At 55.5% G+C, this 19,721-nt stretch overlaps 3 protein-coding genes across 8 annotated transcripts; 1 reads left to right on the top strand and 2 right to left on the bottom strand.

Annotated features, from left to right (window-relative positions):
* Window positions 1-38: 38 nt before the first annotated feature.
* RPUSD1 (RNA pseudouridine synthase domain containing 1) lies at window positions 39-4,254 on the bottom strand. Of its 5 annotated transcripts, none has more exons than XM_030485315.1 (6): window positions 4,180-4,254; window positions 3,502-3,693; window positions 3,306-3,429; window positions 3,079-3,181; window positions 2,898-2,999; window positions 39-2,604 (listed from the first exon to the last, which is right to left on the bottom strand). In XM_030485315.1, exons 2-6 carry the CDS (start codon window positions 3,681-3,683, stop codon window positions 2,207-2,209), a joined length of 909 nt encoding a protein of 302 aa, XP_030341175.1. In that variant the 5' UTR covers window positions 3,684-3,693; window positions 4,180-4,254; the 3' UTR covers window positions 39-2,206. The 5 variants fall into 5 exon arrangements, with proteins under 5 accessions (XP_030341175.1, XP_030341173.1, XP_030341176.1 ...); XM_030485313.1 differs by having other exon boundaries at window positions 3,782-4,220; XM_030485316.1 differs by having other exon boundaries at window positions 3,810-4,220.
* Window positions 4,255-4,375: 121 nt separating this feature from the next.
* Window positions 4,376-15,609, top strand: CHTF18 (chromosome transmission fidelity factor 18). 2 transcript variants are annotated; one of them, XM_030485297.1, is made up of 22 exons: window positions 4,376-4,490; window positions 4,619-4,771; window positions 4,891-5,014; window positions 5,125-5,299; window positions 5,434-5,523; window positions 5,655-5,707; window positions 5,902-6,043; window positions 6,699-6,911; window positions 7,663-7,760; window positions 8,169-8,292; window positions 8,428-8,561; window positions 9,044-9,137; window positions 9,210-9,308; window positions 9,560-9,690; window positions 9,970-10,132; window positions 10,261-10,485; window positions 10,592-10,741; window positions 11,179-11,309; window positions 12,753-12,897; window positions 13,748-13,855; window positions 14,626-14,683; window positions 15,317-15,609. In XM_030485297.1, the coding sequence occupies exons 1-22, from the start codon at window positions 4,409-4,411 to the stop codon at window positions 15,451-15,453; spliced, it is 2,829 nt and encodes a 942-aa protein (XP_030341157.1). In that variant the 5' UTR covers window positions 4,376-4,408; the 3' UTR covers window positions 15,454-15,609. The 2 variants fall into 2 exon arrangements, with proteins under 2 accessions (XP_030341157.1, XP_030341158.1); XM_030485298.1 differs by lacking the exons at window positions 14,626-14,683; window positions 15,317-15,609 and adding an exon at window positions 13,967-14,612.
* Window positions 15,607-18,630, bottom strand: GNG13 (G protein subunit gamma 13). The gene is made up of 3 exons (XM_030485299.2): window positions 18,186-18,630; window positions 16,981-17,103; window positions 15,607-16,135 (listed from the first exon to the last, which is right to left on the bottom strand). The coding sequence occupies exons 2-3, from the start codon at window positions 17,076-17,078 to the stop codon at window positions 16,030-16,032; spliced, it is 204 nt and encodes a 67-aa protein (XP_030341159.1). The 5' UTR covers window positions 17,079-17,103; window positions 18,186-18,630; the 3' UTR covers window positions 15,607-16,029.
* Between the last annotated feature and the right edge of the window lie 1,091 nt (window positions 18,631-19,721).

Raw genomic sequence — 19,721 nt, 5'->3', positions numbered from 1 at the left:
ATGGTATGGATAGAGAGAGCACAGGGTGAACCACAGGATAAGTACATAATGGTTTACTACACAGTGTGCAACAAGAGATAGGGGTTAGTGTAAGAAATAAGGGTTATTGCAAGAAATAAGGGTTATTGCAAGCTGTACAGAACGTCACAACACACAGACCCATCACAACCCGCCGGCCGCATGTGTGAGTGGATCCACAGAGGATGCGGTGATGGCAGAGAGGAGGGAGCAGGATGTGGCGTGGAAGGAGACCCAGGGAAGGGATCCTGGAAAACACCTCTCTGCAGGGTAAGGAAAACAGCTATTTATCTCTGGTTTCTGCAGCATTGGGTAAAAGTGCAATGCATGAAGGCTGATGGGTGGCGCAGGGTGCATTGGGTGAGCACTGGGTGCCAGCCCCTGCAGTGGTGGTCCCCAGCATCCCCTTGCCTTGTCCTGGATGTGTCCCCCATCACGCAGCAGGGGCCGTTCCCACACCAGGGAAGGGGAGGCCGTGTCCCACTGATGCTGCAAACCTCACCCCTAACTCTTCAGATCCTCTGGTGCACGTCACCCACGGCCATTCTTTGGCAAACAAGTTCATGTTGATTTACAGCTTCAGGACCTGCCTCACCCCTCCCTGGCCATTCCTGAGAAATGGGATGGGCAGAGATGAGGCCTGGGAGGAAGGAGATGGATCTCCTGCTCTTCCAACCCCCCTGAGCCCGCTGCCACCAGCTCACGAGCCCGTGGACCCTGTAATGCAATGCAATACCCCATGGGGTTTTGGTGACCCACAAAGACAGGGCTGTGCTGGTTTATTGCCCCTCAGGATGGGAATATCATGTGAAACCACTGCAGGTACGTTCGAAATAGGATGGGGCTTGTGGGATGACAATGCTCCAGCACGTGCTGATGTGGCAGCTCAGTGCAGAACACCCCAGGGATGGGTGCTCTGTGTGCAATGGGCTCCAGCCACCTCCGTCCCTCCCCAGCTTTCCTCATTGCTCCTTCCCACTCTTCACGTCAGTCCTCAGCCTTTTTCAGCTTCAATCACTTCCTTGGCTGCTCCAGAGCCCTCCCAAACTGCCCACCTGAAGAAGAGGAGCCACGCGATGGGAACAAGACATGATACTTATTCCTCCTTGTTTGGGTAAAGCAAGAAGGGGCTTGTGTCTCCTGACCTGTGTCTGCAGGGGTTACATCCCCACCCAGGATAACAGTGGGTGCTAGGAAAAGGCAATGCTAGTAGAATAGTAAGATCTATTAAAAAACCTTTGGGCTGCTGGCTCCCTGACCACAGAAGTACTAAAAATACTCATTTCTGAGACCACCCGTATTCCAGAACCACTAAAAGACGAGATTCTTCTCATAGAAACCTCAAAAAAGTTTAAAATCCATTTGGATCACCTCACCCCAGGATTCAGGGGCTGCTGGAGCCCCCGGGCTGCACTTCAGCCTCCTGATCTCCCACCTCCCAGCCAATGTGTGTGCCAGCGAGCGCAGCAGGCTGGAGTGAAGGGAATGGGAGTGGGAGACAAGGGGGAATGGCTTTAACCTGCCAGAGGAGAGACTGAGATGAGCTCTGAGGCAGAAGCTCTTCCCCGTGAGGGTGCTGAGGCGCTGGCACAGGGTGCCCAGAGAAGCTGTGGCTGCTCCATCCCTGGCAGTGTTCAAGGCCAGGTTGGACACAGGGGCTTGGAGCAACCTGCTCTAGTGGAAGGTGTCCCTGCCCGTGGCAGGGGGTTGGAACTGGATGAGTTTAAGGTCCTTTCAACCCAAACCAGGCTGGGATTCTATGACACGACACCCAAGCTGCCCCAGGTGTGTTCTCCCCTCTTTGCTGAGCTGCACTTTGGCATCCTGGCACTGAGGGTTTGCAGACATGTCCATCATCCTCATGGCAAAAGCAGCATCCATGCTGCCCTGGCTGTGTCTGAGCCCTGGGATGGGGACATAAAGCTTTTGGGTCACCATAAGCTGGTACATGACACACTGACTCTGCTGCTGAGGCCCACAGTTAGGAAAGGGGCATCCAGTGGCCAGATGGATGATGTGTACATTAAAAACCACTAATCACTGCTAAAATCTGCCTAATCCCAGCCCCAGGAGTGAGGGAAGCCATGGATACAGGGAGTGCAGATGTGGAGTCAGCGCTGGGCTCCGCAGGGACCCACTGGGATAGAAATGGAGCATTGGGCTGGAAACGCAGCGACGTGGTTTGTGCTCACTCCAAAGCCCACTCGGCCAACCACTGCTCGCACCGGGCTCGCTGCTCCTCTGTCTCCGGGCTCTTGGTTTTGCTCAATGCCTCCTGTCCCCCTCCATCGAGCACGGCTTCCTGGCTCTCCTCTTCCTCCTTCTGCAGCATCTTGTCCTTCAGCTCCTGGATGGTCTCATCCAGCCGGTGAGTGACACTTTGGGGCACCCAGTTGCTGTCCATTGCGGTGATGAAGGGGTCGGGTGCACAGACCTCGATGAGCTCCTTGCCGGTGGGGATGCGCAGGTAGTAGGCATGGAGCATCATCCTATAGGGACTGCTGTCCTTCCTGTGGCTGTAGGTGAAGTCCCCTACAATGGGGTGGCCGATGGCGCTGCAGTGAACCCGGAGCTGATGAGTGCGCCCTAAGGGGAGAGGAATCACTGACATGGGTTATCCCTGAATCCATTCTTGAGGGGCATTTGTCCCCATTTGAACCCTCTGAGCTCGGTGGCTCTTGGCTCCCCTCAGCCCTTTCTAGGTTTTGCTTTGCACCACGCACCCACACCAAGGCCTGAGACTGCACATGCAGGTCCCACTGCATCATCTCTGCCTGTCCAGCCTCAGCAGCTTGTGCTGTTGAGAACAAGGAAGCCCCATGGAGCTCCTGGGAGCTCAGCCCTCCCTGTTCAAACACTGCCCCAGCCCAAGCTCCCACCTGTAAGTGGCTGCAGCAGCACTTTGGTTACAGGGTCTCCGCTGTAGGACCCGTGCTCCAGCACGATCAGCTCCGACTGGCAAGGCTTGGGGTTCTCACAGCCTGCAATGAGATCCAGATGGAGGTCAGCTCACCCCCTGCGTGGCCTGGGCAGTGCAGGCAGGGTGTGGGAGCTGCTCACCCTCCGTCCCATCGATGCACATCATGTGGGTCATGCCCTCGGTCGTGTTCTTCCCTATGGCGTAGCGGATCGTCATTCGGCTCTGGCTGACGTGGCCCCTGACCTGCAGGGCAGAAAGCTGGTTTGCAAACTGAGCCCTATCACTCCTCACCAGGACAAGCAGCAGAGGCCAAGCTCCAATTTAACCACACCAAGTCCAGAAGCAGGATTTGGCAGCGTGGCCTTACCAGGGCAAGATAGGCTTTGGTCACCAGCCGGTCCTTAAAACACTTGTAGGCGCTTCCCGCTGCCGCCTTGTTGAGTGCGACGCACAGGGCCCCGCTAGTGGAGAAGTCGAGCTGGTGGCAGAACCTGGGGAGGAGACGGGAGGTGGAGGAGCATCCCATGAGCAGGATAGAGCCTGCTTCGGCCCCGGCTGCTCACCTGAAGCCATAGTAGGTGTCAGGGTCAGCCAGCTCAGGGAAGCGGTACTTGAGCTGGCTCTGCAGCGTCAGCGTCTCGTACCACATCTTGCTGTCGATGCGGATGTCCCAGTGCTTGTTGACCACGATGAAGTCGGAGCTTTGGTACAGGATGGACAGGTTGTCGATGCTGCCCGGCTCCATGGCCAGCGCCCTGCGGGAATCGGGATGAGCAGGGTGGAAAGAGCCTCAGCTGCAGCCTGTGTATCCCAGGATGGGGACAGCGCCCCCGCGTACAGTACCTGTACCCCGGTAGGGCTGGAAATGTACCGGTGCCGCGGGGTCACACCGCATGGGTCCCAGAGCAATACCGGGGTCCACCGCACGGTGCCCGTGCCTTACCGGTGACTACCGCCGCGTTACACCCACAGCCGTCCCACGGTGCCACACCGTACAGGTCCCGCACCCGTCCCGGTGCCACACGTGGAGACCCCGCAGCCGCACGGTGCTTGGACCGGTCCAGCCCGGCGGCGGGGCTCGGCCCAAGCGGCTCCTACCGCCGCGCCCGCCGGGGCCGGGCCGCAATCACGGCGGGACACGCACGGCGGAGGGGACACGGTGGAGGGGCCGGAGCCAAGCCCCGTCCCCGGCCCCGGATCCCCGACCCCGTCCCCGGTTCCCGTCCCCGGTCCTCCCCGACCTGCAGCGCCGTCCCCGGGCGGGGCGCTGAGCGCCTACATCATCTCCACCGCTGGCGGCGCCGTCACCGGCCCCGGACCCCGCGTCGCATCCAATCAACGCCGCAGCCGCCGCGTCCAGCCTTTCGTCGCGTCCAATCAGCGCCGCCACCGCTTCCGTCCGGAACATCGCGTCCAATCAGCGGCGGCTCCGCGGCGGCCGGAAGCGCGGTGCGGGCGGGAGCGGGTCCCATGGAGGACCCCGAGGAGGACCCCGATGCGGGGTTCTATGAGCGGTTCGCGGACGAGCTGGAGGCAATGGCCGAGCTCGGAGGTGCGGGCGGCCGGGACCGGGGCCGGCGGCGGAGGGAGGGAGGGAGGGAGGGAACGGGCGGGCAGGACCCGGCGTCCCGCCGCGGGTCCCCTCCGGTGAGCGGCAGCGCCGTGTTACGCCTCTTGCAGATGACCCGTCCCCCCTCGCTGGATGCAGAATCTCCCAGTTCCGAGCCAGGAGGCAGCCACCGGAGGAGCCTGAACCCCCCCGGGACCCCGAAGGCGGCAGCAACTCCAGGAAGAGGGATCGGGGCTCCCCCGGCTCCCCGCCCGCAGCCCGCAGTAGGTTTGACCCCTGGTGCTGCCGATCCCTCTCCGGGCGGTGCAGGGATGCTGCTGCTGGAGGAGCGGCAGAGTCAAGGCTGCTTCTCCTTTTCCTCATGCCCCGGTGTCTCCCACAGCCCCGAAGTCCAAGCGGCAGCGCCTGGAAGCTGTTAAGAAGCTCAACTTTGGTGTGGATGAGGAGTTGGCTCCGGATGTCCCCTGGGATGCTGGCCCAGAGGAACCTGCTCCTCAGGCTGTCAGGTTGGCCACGTTGAACCCTGCTTTTGGCAGGGGTGAGGAGCCCCAATTACAAAGGTGGGGTTCAAGGGTCCCTTCCCTTGCCCCTGCTAAAGGAAAAGGGTGTTTTCCAGCTCGGATCACCTGGAGATCAGTGGCATGGCCCCACTGCAGAACACACCGCCCTCCAAGAAGAAGCGGGTCCTCAAGCGGCCGCCCATCCTGGAGGACTACATCAATGTGACGTCCACCGAGGGCACCAGGGTCTTCATGGTCCTGAGGGATGATTCCTCCAGGACAGGGGTGGAGGTGAGAAGGGAACTGAAGGCTGTGCTTCCTTCTTGTTATCTCTATCCAGTTCAGGACGGGATCTTTGATGAAGGGAGAAGTGTTTGTGCTGAGCATTGGTATGAACAGCAGTGTGTGTCCTCTGGTCCTCACAGCTCCCCGATTCCCTGGGCTGGAATACACGCAGGCCGCTCCACTTGCTGGGGGTGCCTTTCTCCTACCTGAAGGAACAAGTGAATGAAGAGGTATCCCATCTTATACCCACCTTCCTGCCTTCCCATGGATAGCCACAGCACCAGCTCCCGAATCCCTGCTCCCCACAGCCATGGCTTGGTGGGGTGTCTCTGACTCCTTTCTCCCCCTCTTTGTGCCCAAGCGTCGAAGGCGTGTTCTGGAGGCATCACAGCAGCTCACGGAGATAATAAACAGGTGAGATGTTGGGATGAAATCCCACTCCTATACCTGCTGCGCTGTCAGGTGCTCTGGTGGTGTCCAGGTTTTGGGTACCTGTGAGCAGAGGAGCCTCTTTCCCTCAACATCCCCAGCTTGGGAAGTCAGAGTGGAATTCCCAGCCCTGCCCTGACTCTGTGGCTGATTTGGGACAAGTTAATGCTTTCTTGCAGTTGCCTCGAGAGAGAGACCAGCACCGAGAGCCCGGAGCCTGCTGTGGAAGCGGAGCCGGCAGATGAGGAGGACTCGGCGCTGCATTGCCTCTGGGTGGACAAGTTCACTCCTCGGCGCTACATGGAGCTGCTCAGTGATGATGTGAGGTGCTAGAAGTGGGGCCTGGGGTTCGGGGGGGGGGGTACCACCTCCATAACTCTTTCTTAATGGTTTGATTTTTTGGGGGGGAATAGTAGATGTTTTGTGGGGAGTTGGAGATTATGGAAAAGGCTGAGAAGTTCTGGGTTGAACTGAGACAGACGAGGGACAGCAGGGATGGGGCTGATGTGACTTGGCCTTGGTTGCCTTTTGTGATGGTGGATGTTGTGGCTGCCCCATCCCTGGCAGTGTTCAAGGCCAGGTTGGACACAGGGGCTTGGAGCAACCTGCTCTAGTGGAAGGTGTCCCTGCCCGTGGCAGGGGGTTGGAACTGGATGAGCTGTAAGGCCCCTTCCAACCCAAGCCAGTTTGGGATTCTGTGATTCTGTGGTGGCCAAGGCAGGAAGGGAAGCTGCATTCCCATGCTGTCTTAGGGAGGTGCCAGGTGGAAACCTGAGGAGCTTCTCCCATGGTGGGGGGTGATGTTCCATGATGTTCCATGTGCTCGAGGTCCGTCTGGGCAGACACGCTCTGGGCTTGGCTCCTTCCTCTGCAGGCCCTGCTGGTTTTTAAGCCATGAAGGAGCAGCCTTCCTCTGTCCTAGTGCAGATCCTTCTGAGGTTTGATGGGCTTTGCTGCTTTCTTTCCCAACACGCAGTACACAAACCGCTGCCTTCTGAAGTGGCTCAAGCTGTGGGACACGGTGGTGTTCGGGAAGGAGAAGGCTGTGAAGAAGGCCAAGGCCGGCACTGAAGCTCATCCTCCGTTCATCCAACCCAAGGAGCAGCAGAATAAGTGGAAAACCAAGGTCCAACTCACAGAGGAGATTCTGGAGGCTGAGCTGGACCAGCACAAGAGACCCAAATACAAGGTGAGCAGGTTGGGATGCCGCTGCCATGGGTCTCCTTTCCTATCCCCTTCATCCTGCCACCCAGGTGAGGAGCAGGGTCTTCCCTTTCTCTTCTCTTCCAGTACAGATCTAGGAGAAATGGGATTCCCTGATTATTCTTAGAGAATATGGGGTTTTCTAATCTATTTTGACATGACTACTGTGATAACAAACGGAGGGGAACAGACTTCCTCCAGCCAAATCAAATGGGCCAGTTGAGGAAAGACCTTTCTTAGCAGAGGTTGGTCTTGACTTTATTTGTTAGGGGCAGATTTGATGTGCCTTTGAGCTTGAGTTTCTGCATCCAAAAAAGAGCAATGGTGCTTGAATGCTAAAGGAAGCAGAGGGAACATACCCAGGCCAGCTTACCAGCTTCAACTTGTCCAGTGAGAGGATATAAAAAGGGGGAAACAAACATAGATAGGAACAGCATTGCTTCACATATTTAGGAACGTGTTTCTGGGAGGGATTTTGTTCAGCCTTTTGTCTTTCGTCCTGCAAAAGTAAACACCTGCATGAGACATGCTGCCAGGATGAACTCTGTCACCTCTGAGTTGTTGTTATAGTCTCCTTCCTCCATGAACTTCTCCCTGTGTGTCTACAAACCCATGCAGCAGCTTCCAAAACCGGTTTGGAGGCTGCAGAGCCTCATCCGCTTGCCTGGCAGCCGTGTTGGAGCTGGAGGAAGCCCTGCCTCGCTGCCCACTGGGCTGACGTTACCTCTTTGCCCCAGGTAGCCCTGCTCTGTGGCCCCCCCGGTTTGGGAAAGACCACTCTGGCACACGTTATCGCGAAGCACGCAGGGTACAACGTTGTTGAGATGAATGCCAGGTGAGTCTGTGCTGGCTCTGGTGGAGGTGATGCTGTGCTGGAGGTGATGCTGTGCTGGGGGCGATGCCGTGCTGGAGGTGATGCTGTGCTGGGGGTGATGCCGTGCTGGAGGTGATGCCGTGCTGGGGGTGATGCCGTGCTGGGGGTGATGCCGTGCTGGGGGTGATGCCGTGCTGGAGGCGATGCTGTGCTGGGGGCGATGCTGTGCTGGAGGTGATGCTGTGCTGGGGGTGATGCTGTGCTGGGGGTGATGCTGTGCTGGGGGTGATGCCGTGCTGGAGGTGATGCTGTGCTGGGGGTGATGCTGTGCTGGAGGTGATGCTGTGAGGGAGGTGGTGCCATGCCAGAGGTGATTCCATGCTGGAGGTGATGCCATCCACAGCAGCCTGGCACTGCCTTGTCTTGCAGTGACGACCGCAGCCCCGAGGTGTTCAAAACCCGCATCGAAGCTGCCACCCAGATGAAGTCTGTGCTCGGCACCAACGAGAAGCCAAACTGCCTGATCATCGATGAGATAGATGGTGCACCTGCGGTAAGGAACTGGTCACCTTCTGCATTAACCACTCAATTATTAAGCTCATCCCCTGTTGTGTTTTAAGAGCTGTTCCTTGCCTCTGACCAGCATGAATTGATTCCTTCTCTCCTTGATTTTTTTACTTCCAAAAAGGCATCTATCAGTGTGCTGCTGAACATCATCCACCGTAAGGATGTGGAGGGTGAGGCAGCAGCCGGCATGGGCCGGCGGAGGCAGCGGGAGGGCGGACTGCTGCTCAGGCCCATCATCTGCATCTGCAACGACCAGTTAGTGTCTCCTCTGTGTCTGGGGAGGGATGGGGAGCTGAGACCCCAAGTGAGGAGGAGGCAGCTGCTCTTGTCTCCAGCTAAATCCTTCCTGTGCTGAGTTATTTGGTGTCATACCCATGATTAGATGTACCTTATGAAAAGTAAAGCTACACCACGCTCAATTTACCTGAAAGCCCCCAGGTTTTCTATCTGCTGGCGTGACTTGTAGCTAGGTGAGAGTGTATAGTTGTGCATGTCCAAGCGTGCAGTGGTGTGCATAAATAACCCATCTCTCTTTGAGCAGAGCATCCCTGGAGACATTCCAGACCAGGCTGGATGTGGTTCTGGGCAATCTGATCTAGTTGAAGATGTCCCTGCTCATTGCAAGGGGTTTGGACTAGATGAGCTTAGATGGTCCCTTCCAACCCAAACTGTTCTGTGATTCTGTGGTTTCTCCCTGTGCTGGGGTCGCTCACAGACCCCTCTGCTTCCCTTTGCAGGTACGTCCCTGCGCTACGGCCGCTGCGGCAGCAGTCATTCCTGCTCATCTTCCCTCGGACAGCACCATCCCGGCTGGCCCAGCGGCTCTGCGAGGTGGGACATGGCCAAGGGCTCCTCTGGCCCCCCCAGTTGTCAGGTCCCCCCCTCTGACCCCTTCTCCTGCAGATCGCCCTGCGGCAGGGCATGCGGGCGGACACGGGCGCGCTGCTGGCGCTGTGCGAGAAGACGGAGAATGACATCCGCTCCTGCATAAACACCCTGCAGGTACCAGCAGGACACGGGTTCCTGTGGATCTTGACTCCATCTGAGCTCAGATGGGGATGGAGGGGACCCAGGCAGGTCCCTGTAATGTTCAGCCTGTTCCTTGTGTTGCTTTTAACCTTGATTCCTCTATAAATGGGGGAGGAGTGAGGTGCTGCTGCGTGCAGCTTTCTCCAGCACCAGCTTGCTGTTGTGGGCATTCCCCCTTCATCCCTGCTGTATCCTTCCCCTCCAACCTCTTGCTTGTGTTGCAGTTCCTGCACAGCCGAGGCCAGAAGGAGCTGAGCGTGCAGATGGTGCAGACGATGAGGATCGGCTTGAAGGACCAAAACAAAGGGCTGTTCTCTATCTGGCAAGATATCTTTCAGCTTCCAAAGGTCCAAAGGTAAAAGTGGGATTTACTAGGTCTGCTGTCTGCTTAGAGCACACTGCTTCATGGTATTCCCTGATGTGCTTGCAAGACTTGTGGTGGAGAAAGCTGGAATGTCCTGGAGAGCTGCTCTGCGCTGCAGCAGATTTGTGTGTCCAGATGCTCCTTGGCCACTCTGTTTAGTGCCCAACAATTTGGCATGGCTATTCATGTTCAGTTTGCAAGGGTCAAATATTCCTTGCTGCTCCATTCAGCCCCAGGGCACCCTGAGCTCTTCCTTTTGGGCTCCCCCAGGCACAGGATAGGAATGGACCCCACTTTGCCAGCCCAGCTCCTGGTGGGTGATGAGGACCTGTCGCACCTCGGGGGGAAGGCTGCCTTCAGTGCATCCTCCCACCGCTTCCACCACATCCTGCACCTCGCCATCTCCTCAGGGGAGCAGGAGAAGCTCGCCCAGGTAAAGCAGCCAAGTGGGAGAGCTGGGCCCTTCCTTTGCTGTGTTGTGCTGGAGCTCTGATGGGATGATGCTCTGATGAGACCGTCCATCTGGCCTTGATCCATCTCTACTCCTGCATCCCCTTCCAGGGTCTGTACGAGAACTTCCTGAACATGAAGGTGCGGGACTCCAGTTTCAGCTCGGTGTGCTTGGCCCTGGAGTGGTTGGGCTTCTCGGACCTGCTAAGCCAGGCTGTGCTGCATGGGCAGAGCTTCCAGCTGATGCGGTACCTGCCCTTCCTGCCCGTGGCTTTCCACCTCCTCTTCGCAGCCACCAGCATCCCTCGGCTCGCTTACCCCAGCAGCCAGCACGAGGTGGGTACCGGGGGGGCCATGGTGGCAGCGTGGCTCCAGCTCTGGCACCCATGGGGACATCTGCTGTGGCAGCCTTGGCTGAGCCATCCCTGCTCTCTGCACCCAGGCCCTGGCCAAGCTGAACCACATGCAGAACCTCGTCATGTCCATGGTGTCAGGGATAACTCCCAGTGCCCGCAGCCGTGCGGGGCATCAGTCTCTTGTCTTGGAGGTGCTTTGTCTGCTGCTGGACATCATTGCCCCAAAGCTCCGACCGGTGAGTGCCCAATGAGTCCCCTTTCACTGTGGCGGCAGGAGCCCTGCCTGGGTGATGTGTCCCTTCCCTGGGCACTGGAACAGGCTGCCTAAAGAAGTGGTGAATGCCCCATCCCTGACAATATTCAAGGCCAGGTTGGACGGGGCTTGGAGCAACCTGGTCTAGTGGAAGGTGTCCCTGCCCGTGGCAGGGGGTTGGAGCTGAATGAGCTTTAAGGTCCTCCTTGTTCAGCTGCACGTGTGGTTACATTGGGTGCATTTACCCTTTGGGCCCATCAGAGGGGTCTATTCCTGCTCTGTGAAGTGTCTCTGATAGGAAACTAAACTTGGTCTGAACCTCGTGGGTATTCACTGTCCTTTTTCATACAGAGACAACCTCCGTGCTGTGGGTTACTTGTATGTTTAGAAGTCAATATGGATTAGTGATGCTCTCCCCAGGTGAACACCCAGCTCTACAGCCTGAAGGAGAAGCAGCAGCTGGCAGACCTCATCAGCACCATGCTGGCCTACAACCTCACCTACCACCAGGAGCGCCTGCCCGAGGGCCAGTACGTCTACAAGCTCGACCCGTAAGTCCTGAGGGTGGGGAGAAAGGATAGAGATCAGAAATAACCCCCTTGGGTTGAAGCTGGAGCTGGGTTTGTTCTAATGGGATTAAAGGAAAGGAAGCGGCTGCCTTTGGCTCTGCCGGAGCTGGGAGAAGAGGGAATGATGCTGCTGGGGGCTTGTGGCATCAGGGGAGAGCAGGTCAACCCAGGCACGCTGCGCACAGATCACTGCAGCTACAGTTAATTAGTGCATTAACAGTGCCAGCCTTGAGCCTCCCTGTGCTTGAAGTACATACAGAGCCATAAATGCTCCGAGGCTTGGGTGAAGTCACACAGACCCCACCAGAGGCAGGAGCAATGCTGATGTCTTCCTGGTGCAAAGTTAATTACAAAAATTAGCCTCTGTTAAACCAAGCAGCTGTGTCTGATTACAGGGAAGCTCCTTATTATTTATTTTGTTCCCTGTGGAAAAGCCTGCAGGGGCTGTATGAACTGTATGAACCATCCTCCCCTGCCCTCCCCGCTCCAGGCTGTGGCCATGGGGAACCTGTGGGATGGTGGGAGCCATGTGGCACAAGCAGGCAGGTTGCTTTGCTTTGCTTTGCTTTGCTTTGCTTTGCTTTGCTTTGCTTTTATTGTGAATTCTGAGCCCGTTTCCTGGCTGTGCACAGCAATGATGGGGACCACGGGGGTGTCACATCCTGGTGGTACCTGCGAGTGGCATCCCAGCATCTCTCAAGCTGTTCTTGACAGCAAAACCTGTGTTTCCTCTTTAGAACTTTCTAAATCAGTTTTGACAGCTAATTTCTAAATGGCTGCAGATCTGTCTAACACAGGACTTTGCTCTCTTTATTTTAAGGGGAATATTACTGGATGTGAATAACATGTGAAGTATTTATAGCTGGCAGAGGAACCGGCCCAGCTGGCTGCTTGGTGCTGGGCTTTTGCTGTGCTGAAGCAGGCCTAACTCCAGAGCTGGAGCACCAAGTGGTTAAGAATAAAACTGCTCTGATGAGCCCAAATTACTGTTCATGGCTGTATCTCAATTAAGCAGCTCCCTGCAGGCACCTCGGGGTTCATGTGAAGGGTTGTGGTGCTGCTCATGCCCCAGCTGTGATGTGACTGTGTGGTTTTCAGAGCAATCTGTTCAGCACAGACCCGCCTGCAATTTCCTCTTCTTGCATTAAAACCAAGATTAAAAAGCATGTAATCCCTCCTGAATTCAGCCGAGGTGCCCTGCAGCATCCCAGCTCCACACAGCCAGCACCACTCACTGGGCATCATCTAGTGCTGCACTTGTACTCGGAGAGGGCAGGGATGGGGAAACTGAGGCACCATGGCCAGGATCGTACTGGTGGGGGCACGGCTGGGAAGGTGACAGGTCTCCCTGTGCCTGTATCAGGCTGCAGTTTGCATAAAGCTTTGTTATCTTCAGTATTGATGTGGTTTATCTCCATGATTCAGGAATGTGGAGGACGTGTGCCGGTTCCCGGACCTGCCGGCTCGCAGGCAGCTCAGCTACCAGGCCAAGCAGCTCATCGCCAGGGAGATTGAGCTGGAGAAGATGAGGAGGACAGAGGCTCTGCTGCAAGCGTGGAACCTGGGCGAGGTAGGGAGGGATTGTGGTGCCATTGACAGGGATAAAGTCCTTAGAGCTGCTGAGGGGATGTGGTCTTTGCAAAGCCAGTGGCTTTTGCTCTGCAAATGGAAATCCGGGATTAAAGTCCCCCAGTCGCAGCCATCCTGCACATCTGCCTTCAGGGCAGCACATCTGTGCTGGGTGATGATCCCGAAGGGCTCATCTCTTTACGGGAATTCTGGAAGGAAACGCTCACTGTGTGTTAAAGCTTTGAACTGGGCTGTGAGGAGATGGGGATTTTACTTTGGCTGGCTGTGATTTTACGTGTTTGTGGGGGAGCTGACCTGCTCCCTCCTGCCTGCACATTCCCTTCTGCTTCAGTTTGATCCTCCCAAAAGCCCCAAAGCCTCCAGGAGGAGCAGAGTTACTCTGCCCACTGCCAAAACCCTCCATGGAGCAGCAGGCAGGAGGCAGGAGAAGGTGGAAACGGGTGGAAAAGGCTGAGAAACAGCTCGGGTGAGGCTGGTGCCTGCCCTTCCCTGCTGCCACAGGGATAATTAATCCCTGAGAGCCTCTTCTTGCAGCAGAAAGGCTTTCTCAGGGGATGTGTGGGGCAAAGAGATGCTGCAAAAGCATCTCTGAAGGCTCCTTGTTTACATGTGAAGTCCCAGGCAAAGGGACTGCAAACACACACACATACCCAGAGCGCTGCCAGGGCTAATCCCCTGTGCTGCTGTGAGACAGAAAGTGATGGAAAAATCCTTGCAGGTCACTTGGATATTGCAATAAACCCGGCAGCAAGTAGAGGGGGTGTGTGGGGTGGGTGACAGGGCAATGTCATACCCAAAAGGACCCTCACTCACGACTCTTCTCCCTGAAGGAGCCCGGGAAGAGCCTTGGCAAGGCGGGAGAGAACACGGACACGGTGACCCCCAACCACCAGCAGCGCCTGGAGCACATTGTCCAGCGGGCAACCGTGGAGGACAAGGTGAGGGGCCTGCAATTCCAACCTCATTCCCTCCCAGCACGTTCCTGGGCTGCTGCAGACTCCCTATTTCTGTTGGTATTTGTATTTATTTAGTACAGTTTCTTTTAATAGAAGAGCTCAACACTGCACATCCCATAACTGCATCATCGCTGGGGTTACAGCACCGGGATGAGTTGGAGCTGGGTGACAATTGTGGATGTGCCTTGTGAAGCTTTCATGGAAGCTTCGTGGAAGCTTTCGTGGAAGGAGATGTGGATATTTTGGGCTAAAATAGCTGAATTTTGGCTCTGGGGAAGCTATGGGACTGGGGGAAGAGCTGCTCATAAGGTGTGGGGTATGAATGCAGGGGAAATAATCCTCTGTAAGTGAGCCATGCATCCCAGCCCAGGCATCCTGATAGTGTCCAGGGGGAGCAAGCAGTGGTCCCCTGTTACTCCCCCTCTCCACAGGCTCAGCATCAGGACCTTGGCTGTCTGTAAACCCCAACTTGAGCACAATGAACCCTAAAGTGTGTGTTTCCCACCCGAGTTTGAATGCTGTTTGCATTTCGCTGTGGATTTGCATTCAGCTCCTGCTCCGTGGCTTCCTCCAGCACCGGGTGCTTGAAGGGGGAAGGAGCTGGAGCAGCCCTGAGGGTGGGGTGATGGTCTCACCAGCATCCAGCCTTGCACAGAGGGAAACTCCACTTGGTTTTGGCTGTCTCTGAATGTGATCTGTAAATGCAGGCACTGACAGAGCCACACTCACCTTCTGCCTTTTGCTTTTGGCAGCCTGAGAAAGACTTCTTCGGGCGGCCACTTCGGCGGCAGCAGAAAGCCACAGCCCCAGGTAGGCGGCAGAGGGATGGGGTGGTTGTGGATGCTGCATTCCCAGTGCCAGGACTCCATCCAGGGGCTGTGTCCCCAAGGACTGTGCCCAGGGGACATTCGTGGGGTGGAAAGGGAATATTGAGTGAACAGACCCTGACACAGGATGCAGGGGGGTGCCTGTGGGGTTGTGGCAGTGTATGGTCAGCTGGAAGCGGGGTTGTGGGTGCTGCAAGTGTTTGTAGGATCCCTTAGAGCAGCTCCAGTGCCTAAACGGGCCACAGGAAACCTGGAGAGAGGCTTTGGACAAGGGCCTGTAGGGTCAGGAGAAGGGGAATGGCTTTAACCTGCCAGAGGGGAAATTGAGATGAGCTCTGAGGCAGCAGCTCTTCCCTGTGAGGGTGCTGAGGCGCTGGCACAGGGTGCCCAGAGAAGCTGTGGCTGCCCCATCCGTGGCAGTGTTCAAGGCCAGGTTGGACACAGGGGCTTGGAGCAACCTGCTCTAGTGGAAGGTGTCCCTGCCCGTGGCAGGGGTTGGAACTGGAGGAGCTTTAAGATCCCTTCCAACACAAACCAGTCTGGGATTCTATAAGTCTATAACATGGGAGCATCAGAGGACTTTCTGCAAGTTTCTGACATGGATCTTTCCCTGCAGCCCCTCAGCCCTCCAAGGAGGAATCTATTGAGAACCAGATGGGAAAGGCCGTGGGGAAGAGCGACGTCTGGTTCCGGTTTAACGAAGGGGTTTCCAACGCCGTCAGGAGGAACATCTACATCAGGGACCTGCTCTAGGGGAGCAACGATGAAACCCATGAACTTACATCAATAGAACTGAAGGGAAACGATGGTTTTTGGCTTCTTTTCTGGGGCATGTGTGGTTATTTTGTAGTTATTTTTTTAATACCCACTTGGTTAAAAAAAGAAATAAAATATATATAAAAAAACTAACCATGGAGTCTTGTTCTGTTTATTTCATTTATAAACCCTTCGTTGCTGTGTTTTGCCTGGTTGGCTGCAAAAAGGAGACCCTGCAATGTACAAAAGAGTATTTAAAATCCCTGAATATGCTTTATAAAAGAAGTTCTCTTCCTTTCCAAGCTGAAAAACAGCAGCAGGGACAGAGGGGAGATCTAAGGGCTGGAACTGCAGCCTAAGCCTGGAGATACCTCTACTGCTCTGCCCCACCACTCTGCCCACCCCCTTGTGCTGTCCCTGTCCCCCCCTGTATAAAATAGCAACGCTTCTACTACTAAAAATAAGAAGACAAAACTGAGGGTTGGGTTTTGGTTCAGGTTGTCATATTAGGAAGCTAGCTAATATAAAAGTACATTCAGCGAGGGGATAACGGGGGGTTCAGGGGAGGGTCCCTCAGAGGATGCTGCATTTGCCCTTCTCCACCCAGGGGTTGTTTTTCATCAGCTCCGGGTTCAAGAAGGGGTCTTCGGGAATGCCGTCCTCAATCCACTTCACGAACCTGCAGAGAGGGAAGCAAATGGTGGACATGGAGCCTGTTAACAGTGGGTTAGCCTTGAAATACTCACTGGAGAGCACCCAGCTCTGGTGCAGCCTCTACCAGCACATAAGCCCCCTCTGCACCCAGGTTTTTATATGGATGAGGGAGAGATGGGGAGAGAAATGAGCTTAATTGAAGCCTTTTATCCCCTACATCTGTGGCTGTCCCTGGGCTGCTGGAATGGGGATGGTCTTTCTGTTGTGCTTTTAAAGCTCATTTATGTTGTGTTTTAAAGCTTATTTATGATGGTTTAAAACTTATTTGCTGAAGTTGCTCTTTTTCTAGGCCCCTTTCTAAGTGAACGATGGGGCCATGGGCTGGGTTAACTGGTGGGATGTCCCAAGTACCTTCACCTGAGGAGCAGTGAGGTACAAACGAGGGATGGGAAACACTTGTCCATGACTTTGTTTTGCAGCTCTAAGTGTGTTGAGCTCTGCAAGGGGGGTCTGAACACTTGTGTGGATGAGCCTGGAGGCCAGGGAGGGGTTTTGGGGGGGACCTGGGGTGTCATGGGGTCTCTATGGCTGCTGCCATGTCCGAGCACCATGGAATTTGGGCAGCTGGAAAGGAGCTGGGATGGGAAGGACTCAGTGGAAAGGAGCTTTGTGGGCATCAGCACTGGGGCTGGTGGGTTTCTGTTGCTGGGCCTGGGAGGGGGGCTTGAAGAGCCATAAAGAGGAAAATCTCTGATTCTGCCTCATTTTGGGCCCCCCCAGTGACTTGAAGGGGGATGTTGGTGTCAGGATGGAGAAGAACCGGACTCCTCACAGGGATACAGGGATGGGAGGGACGGGGGCACCACTCACTCGGGTATTGTCTTGGAGGACATCTCCCGCTTGTAGGCCAGCTGGTACTTGAGGCTCTCCACCTCCTTCTTCCACTGCGGAAGGTCCCACTCATCCATAGCGGCACCCGGGAGCTCTGTGGGGCTGCAGAGGAGGATGTTGGTGCCGCATCCCATGGCCGTATCCTGCCCTGACCCCCCTCCAGCTCTGTACCTCATAAAGAGGAGGTCCCCAAGTTGGTCACAGTGTGCCACCATGCTCCAGGGCAGGTTTCTATCCCCATGGCAGAACAGCCCATGGCTACAGGAGGTTTTGGGGTTCTTCTTGTGATGCTGCACTTACCTGTGGGGTGCAAGGCCAGCCTGGCACAGAATGGGTGCCCAGCGCTGGCCTCTTGTAGCTGTGGGTGCACACACCTGGCCAAATTTGACCACAATTTGGATGGTTGTATTGCTTGGGGTCGAGAGTGGCAAATAACAACCGGGGGTTATTTGGGGATGGCATTGTCTGTCCTGCTCCTGAGTGGACGTAGCCCCAAGCAGGACCAGGAGGGGTTTTGAGCATTCACATGGCTGGGTAGACTATCCTGGAAGCGGCTCATGTGGATGGTCATCTCTGATGTGAGGAGCAAGACAAATCACTACGTACCACCCCAGCACCCCCATACAGTGGCCCTTGGTGCTGGCTAACGGTGGGGACAGGTATGATGGGGAAACTGAGGCAAAAGCTGTGACCGTGACACCTTCTGCAAGCACTTGGCTCCCTCTGTCACCCCATGAATTAGTGGCACAAGGGGACCTTCTCCTGCCATGACCCCAGACCTTCCAGCATGCAGAAGCACAGGGCAACACACAGCTTTGCACCCAGGTTGGCTGAGCCCCAGGAATGCTCATCCTGCATTCCAAGCCAGACTGAAGCCCCCGTTACCGGGTCAGGCAAGAGCTGGGGTTTTGGGGGGGGACACTATATCCTTCCACACAGCAGCACGGCTCAGATCCAGCCATGCACTGGCAGCTTGGCATCCGCACGGGCTGCCCCAGCTCAGCTCCTCCGCAGAGCATCCCTTGGAATAACATCCATGCCCGGGAAGAGGGCGAGCGCCCGGAACCCAGCATCCCCCTGCACCGGCCTCCCCAGGGCTCTTCTGGGGATCAGATGGGGATCAGCATCCCCATCCCTTGCTCCAACCATCCCAGCAGCATCCCGCGGCAGAACCCTCCACCTACCTGTGCTGGAGAAGGTGTCAGTGGGCAGCGGGGGCCGTGTCCGTCCCTGCCGGCTCGGCACAGCCCCGGCCTTGCCCGCTCTGCTCCCGACGCTGCCGGATCCTCTGTGTAATCTATTAATGCACGGCTGGTCCAGCTGCCTCCGACACGGCAGGAGCCGGATAATGGGAGCGTCCTTCTCCCCCCCCCCGCTGCTCCCGGGGGATTTGGCTCCGATGAATGTGAGCGACCAGGATGGAGGCAGCGTCCTGGTACCCAGCGGCCGAGCTGCCGAAATGGGGTTACCGCAGCATCCCTCATGGCCCAAGGGACAGGAGGGCCCCAAAGAGGGGGGGTGACGTGTGATGGGACATAGCGGTACCCCAGGGAGGCCCTGCCTGCATCCTGCATCCTCCATCCCTGCGATGCCAGCCCTGCCATGGCTTTTCTGCAGTTGCTCCTGGATTTTGTGGTTCTTCCCACTTCCCTGCTGCTGGTAGAGCCAAGGGGATGCAGGGGGGTGCATCCGGGGAAGGGTTGGTTAAAAAAGGACAAAAAAAGGAAAGATAAATGCAAAAAGTGAGCATTTGGAGACTAAACATATGGCGGGTGAAGGGGCAGGGTCAGCACAAGGGGAACAGGGCAATAACGTTAAAAAGGCTATTACTGTGTGACTCAAAGGGGTAACAGGCCGCTGGCAGTTGTTTTTGGTGATTAAAAGGAACATAATTGATGCAAAAGCAAAACCACAAAGAGATGAAAACCTCCAGACCCAAACCTTCATTAAATGAACAGTAAAAAGACCCTTAAGGGAAGATTTGCCGCTTTAAGGAAAAAGCAAAGAAACGTTTCCACAGAGAAAAACTGCCCAAATCTTGCCCCAAAAGCCCCGCGTTCCTATCCATCCATGGTGGCGGTTTGTCCTGGCTACAGCACTCCAAATTGCTGAGGCTCTGGTACAAACAGGGTGTACAAACAGCTCCCTGTGCTGGAGCCTTGGCAAATCCCCCCAGTGCCCTGGGCGTTCAATACGCCTGGAGGTGAAATACATGTATATATTTACGATTATGATACGATAGATCTATCTGGTCTAATGGAAAGTGTCCCTGCCCATGGCAGGGGGTTGGAACTGGATGAGCTTTAAAGTCCCTTCCAACCCAAACTACTCTGTGATTCTATAATTCTATGATATGATACAATACAAGATATTATGTGTACATATATATATGTATATAATACACTTAAAAAACTAAGGGAGTGTGTGTGCACATATGTTTGCACACACACATATATGTATATATACAGAGTATGTATGATGGTGGAAAGTATGTCTTCATATTATGTGTATGTAGATATAAGATCTAATTTAAATCATATTTAGGTCTTATACGTATTATATATAATATATTAGTGTATATAGACATAGTACATATATACACACATATAATACATGCATCATACATGTCTGTGCACATATACATATATACACATACATACATACATATATATATGTCTGGGCCTTGAGCAACCTGGTCTAGTGGAAGGTGTCCCTAGATG

Source organism: Strigops habroptila, chromosome 4, assembly GCF_004027225.2.
Source record: "Strigops habroptila isolate Jane chromosome 4, bStrHab1.2.pri, whole genome shotgun sequence".
NCBI classification, from domain to species: domain Eukaryota; kingdom Metazoa; phylum Chordata; class Aves; order Psittaciformes; family Psittacidae; genus Strigops; species Strigops habroptila.
The sequence above is the reverse complement of the archived record's forward strand: the minus strand, read 5'-3'. Positions and strand labels throughout refer to the sequence as shown.